This window comes from Nicotiana attenuata, chromosome 1 (assembly GCF_001879085.1).
Source record: "Nicotiana attenuata strain UT chromosome 1, NIATTr2, whole genome shotgun sequence".
NCBI classification, from domain to species: Eukaryota; Viridiplantae; Streptophyta; class Magnoliopsida; order Solanales; family Solanaceae; genus Nicotiana; species Nicotiana attenuata.
In genome coordinates this window covers 88896843-88901514 of record NC_031989.1, presented here as the reverse complement: position 1 = coordinate 88901514, position 4672 = coordinate 88896843, and the positions used below count along the sequence as shown (strand labels likewise).

The following is a 4672-nucleotide window of genomic DNA, read 5'->3' as shown; positions in this document are numbered from 1 at the left end:
TTTGTTTTCTTTTGTAAACTGATGTATCGTACTAAGCGAATACTTAAAAGTAGTTCTCAGTAAAAGTTTAAATTAAGCGATGTTTTATGTCCGAAACTCTAATAAATGATGAAGAGCTTGAGTAGTGAGTAGTCTGTTTTTTAGAAAAGTAAATGTAAATTTAAAGCCAAATAAATTTAGGACTCATACGTTTCCGTTCATTTTTTTTTTCTGGTGAGATCCGTTCAGGTTTTAATTTATGACACTATCTTTATTTAGAAACGCCTCAATTAACAATATTTTATATTACACATCTTTAGAAATATAATCTCATCTCACATACTCCCTCCGTTCACATCAATTAATATGGGTATCATGATAAATTATACATTATATTTGTTATTTCTTAAGAGTCGTAAAAAGTCAAAACGTGCTAAGTAAAAGTGAACTGAGGGAGTAAATTAGAAATGTTTTCTTTAATAATGTCACATTCATCATATTTCGAGTGTCAGAATTTAAAGCTTATGGGTTCGATAACCTAATCTGTTTAAGTTATTGAGTTCTAAATTAATAAATTATACATATTCAATGAGCTTACAAAGTCTTGGCGCGATGGCTCAAGCGGGTTTATCTTAAGTTGCATGTCCAGAGTTCGAGTCGCCGCTCTTTTTGCAATTTTATATATTCTCTTTTCTTTTTTTTGTTTTTTGAGTCGAGGGTCTATTAGAAACAGCCTCTCTACTCCATCGGGGTAAGGGTAAGGTCTCCATACACACTACCCTAAGGTCTCTATACATACTACTCTCCTCAAACCCCGCACCTTTGGAATTTTACTGGGTTATTGTTATTATTGTATACATATTCAATGAATTTCTTAAGATAAATATATAGTTGGGATAAAAGCTACTAAGTTTGATCGAACTCATAGGTCGTGTTCTAGCTTCGCCCCGATCCTTTTTAATTTTAATAATATATAAGTCAATTTACATCTCAAAACGATATATACATATTAAAGGCGAAAGAAAAATACTACTATTTTAATAGTAAGTGACAGATGGACTTAAACAAAAACTTTGTCCTCCTTCTTAGGTTGAGCTTTCGTCAATTAAAGCTAAGAGAAGACCTTCTCACTCAACTGACTAGTGCACTATCCCCTTTTTCTTAACTCTCTCTCTCTCTTCCCTCTTCCTGGGCTACTGTTAGTCCACTCAATCTTGCGACCTCAGCAATTTCTTGAGGTAATGTATATTTAGTAGTGTAGATTTAGCTAGCAAGATATTGGGTGGAGAATGGCAGCATACATGTGTACGGACAGTGGAAATCTAATGGCAATAGCTCAGCAAGTTATAAAGCAAAAGCAGCAGCAAGAGCAGCTCCAACAGCAAGAACAGCAGCAGCATCAGCAATTCTTGGGCGGTGTCAATCCGTTATGCTTAAGCCCCTGGACTGGAACTCACCAGAGCTTAACTAACAGTCCCACTTTAGGATATGGTGGCCTTACTGGCGGGCCGGGTTTTACCGACCCATTTCAGGTCGTAGCCGGAGGCACAGACGGCGTCGAACCGGGATTTCAGTTCCCGAACCTGGAACACCACTCGACCGGGTTTAGGTTCACTGATTTTAGCGGTGGACCGGGCGGTGAGTTTGACTCGGACGAGTGGATGGAGAGCTTGATTGGCGGTGGAGATTCTACTGGAAGTTCCAATCTTCAGTCTGGTTCTTACCCGTGGCATACGAGTTCCGAGTTCGCTGCCCTTTACGGAGATCCGTTCTCGAGTTGTCCGAATCGACTCAGTATTGGCTCTTCTCCTCCTCCTCCTCTAACTTCCGATCTCAATGGAGTCATTTTTTCTGAAACCCAAAAAAATCTCAACCCATTACAACCATGGGTACCACCATCTTCTTCTCCTCCAGTTGTTCATAAAGAATCCAAGGTGGCATCAGTTGATATGCGCTGTAGTTCCCCTGAAACTTTCTCCTCAAAACCACTGTTAAAATCTTTGCTGGAATGTGCAAGACTAGCTGACTCAGAGCCAGAAAATGCAGTAAAATCATTGATTCGACTCAAAGAATCAGTTTCCCAACAAGGAGATCCAACGGAGCGGGTCGGGTTCTATTTCTTAGAAGCTCTTTACAGTAGGCTTTCGTTTCAAACAGATAATATTCCGTCAATATTTGGTACTTACACTCCAGAGGAGCTCACTTTATCTTACAAAGCCTTTAACGACGCATGTCCGTACTCAAAATTTGCTCATTTAACGGCTAATCAGGCTATTCTTGAAGCAACTGAAAAAGCAATGAGGATTCACATAGTAGATTTTGGCATTGTTCATGGGATTCAATGGGCTGCTTTTTTACAAGCTTTAGCCACTAGATCAGCTGGAAAACCAGTCAGCATTAGAATCTCCGGCATTCCATCGGTGGTTTTAGGTAACTCTCCGGCAGCTTCACTTTTAGCTACCGGAAACCGTCTCCGTGACTTCGCGAAGCTTCTGGATCTTAAATTCGAATTCGAGCCAATACTTACACCAGTTCAGGAGCTAAACGAGTCTAGTTTTCGAATCGACCCAGATGAAACTTTAGCCGTGAACTTCATGTTGCAGCTGTACAATTTACTGGACGAGACGAGTGTTGGGGTAAAAACTGCACTTAATTTAGCCAAGTCACTGAATCCAAGTATAGTGACATTGGGTGAGTACGAGGTGAATTTGAACAACGTTGGATTTCTTCAGCGGTTTAAGAATGCTTTGAATTACTACTCTACAATTTTCGAATCACTAGATCCGAGTTTGACCCGAGACTCACCGGAGAGAGTACAAGTGGAAAGACTGATACTTGGCCGGAGAATTGCCGGAGCGGTGGGAACAGATGAAGCTGGAATCAGAAGAGAATGTATGGAAGATAAAGAACATTGGAAAGAATTAATGGAAGGAGCAGGTTTTAAGGAAGTGACACTTAGTCATTATGCTATGAGTCAAGCAAAAATTCTTCTTTGGAACTATAATTACAGTTCATCATATGGGTTAATTGATTCTCCACCTGGGTTTCTCTCCTTGGCTTGGAATGATAAGCCTCTTTTGACTGTTTCTTCTTGGCACTAATTCTACAAATCAATTATGTGGCCTGGTTCTATTAGGTACTTATTTAAGTGCTTAATTTCAATTTCATTTCCTCATGTAGAGTAAAAAAGTTAGTATAGAAAGATGATATTTTTGAGCTCTGGAAAAGCAACCCACCTTGTTAACTTTGTAGCTTTGAATTTCTTGGTGACGCCTTCTCTGTTAATATATAAATTGTGTACTTTTTAGTGTCATTCAATCTTTTGTTTTCTTCTTTAGATTTTAGGCTTTGATTTTGCATTTTCTGGGTTGTTGGGTGTAGGGGTATGGTGTTCACTAGAACAACATCAACTGTAATTTGTGCATATATTTTTGTGAATTATTGATGTATAATTAGTTAATTCATGGTATTTCCAGGTTCCAATTTAACATGTCAAGTGAATTTTAGCTAATAGAACTACGGAGTTAATAGTGAATTTGGTCTATTATTGTGATATAGGGTACAGTCCTTATTAGCATTTTGTTGCTTGCACGATTAGTGAAGGTTAATGGACTAAATCCAATTGAAGAACGACCTTTTCTCTCAGGTTCTGGGATGGAAATTCCATTGACAATGACTTTTAAGTAAAACCTGTGGGCTAGAAAAATAAAAACAGCTTTTTTCTTGAGCAGCTGTTTCGTTACTGATTTGCCAAAATCTTTCATTCAGGAAGCCTTACACCCCTAGTAAAGTCATTCCTTTTTAGCAAGTCTTGTGCTAGTATAGTAGAAATAGTACTACTTGATTTATGGTAAAATATTAATGGCAGTCCCTTTCACTCAGAGTAGTACCCTTCTTACTCTCTATCTCTATTTCTTACACTCACACCTATTCAGTTTCTGTCATGAAGTGGGGAAGCAGCTGCAACTGATGAACAAGAGCCGTGCTCTTTTGCAAAACGTAGAAGGTGGTAGGGGGCCTCTAATTTATTTGACTGAAGAAACACCAAATTCACAGCCTCAGACTGAGAGCTTGGGTCAGCTGTAGTTTTATATTGTTTGCTCTAATTTTGGACCATCCATAGTGCGCTTTGATTACTACTGCCTCTCTGACTTGCTGAGGAAAATGTAGGACAAGTTGCATAATGGGCCATATAACACTAACTGATACGGCTACAAAGAGTCGATGGTTATGAGTAGGGGCTTACATGGATTGGGTTGGTTCGGTTTTTATCAAAACCAAATCAAACCAACTATATCGGTTTGGATTGGTTCTGTTTTGTCGGGTTTTCGCATTTTTTGTTACTTACATATTATTTCAATCTTATTTTGTTAAATATTTGATAAGTATATATTTATTTAGTAAAAATATAAAAAATTGACAAACATATTATCGATTAAAATATTGTTATGGGATAGTAACACATAATAATAATTTTTTTAGTCGTCTGACAATAATTTTTTATTGATATACACTTTCAAGTTAACCGAATTTAGTAATTAAACATAAAAATCAATATGATACCTAAATATTAATAACCACTTCATATTCGAAAAAGATATAAGAATTTAATAGATTTTAACACATGATATGCATATAGAAGAACAAAGAGATAGACGCATTTCAGTAACACTTGATAAGAAAGTGATCATAC

General features: G+C 37.5%; 1 protein-coding gene across 2 annotated transcripts; it reads left to right on the top strand.

The window, feature by feature from the left end:
• Positions 1027-4342, top strand: LOC109230154 (scarecrow-like protein 4). Of its 2 annotated transcripts, none has more exons than XM_019395685.1 (2): positions 1027-3115; positions 3929-4342. In XM_019395685.1, exon 1 carries the CDS (start codon positions 1269-1271, stop codon positions 3078-3080), a length of 1812 nt encoding a protein of 603 aa, XP_019251230.1. In that variant the 5' UTR covers positions 1027-1268; the 3' UTR covers positions 3081-3115; positions 3929-4342. The 2 variants fall into 2 exon arrangements, with proteins under 2 accessions (XP_019251230.1, XP_019251224.1); XM_019395679.1 differs by having other exon boundaries at positions 3915-4342.

What these genes read in the sequence shown, in the direction of transcription:
- LOC109230154 (XM_019395685.1), top strand. Translation starts at nt 1,269, where the DNA reads ATGGCAGCATACATGTGTACGGACAGTGGAAATCTAATGGCAATAGCT.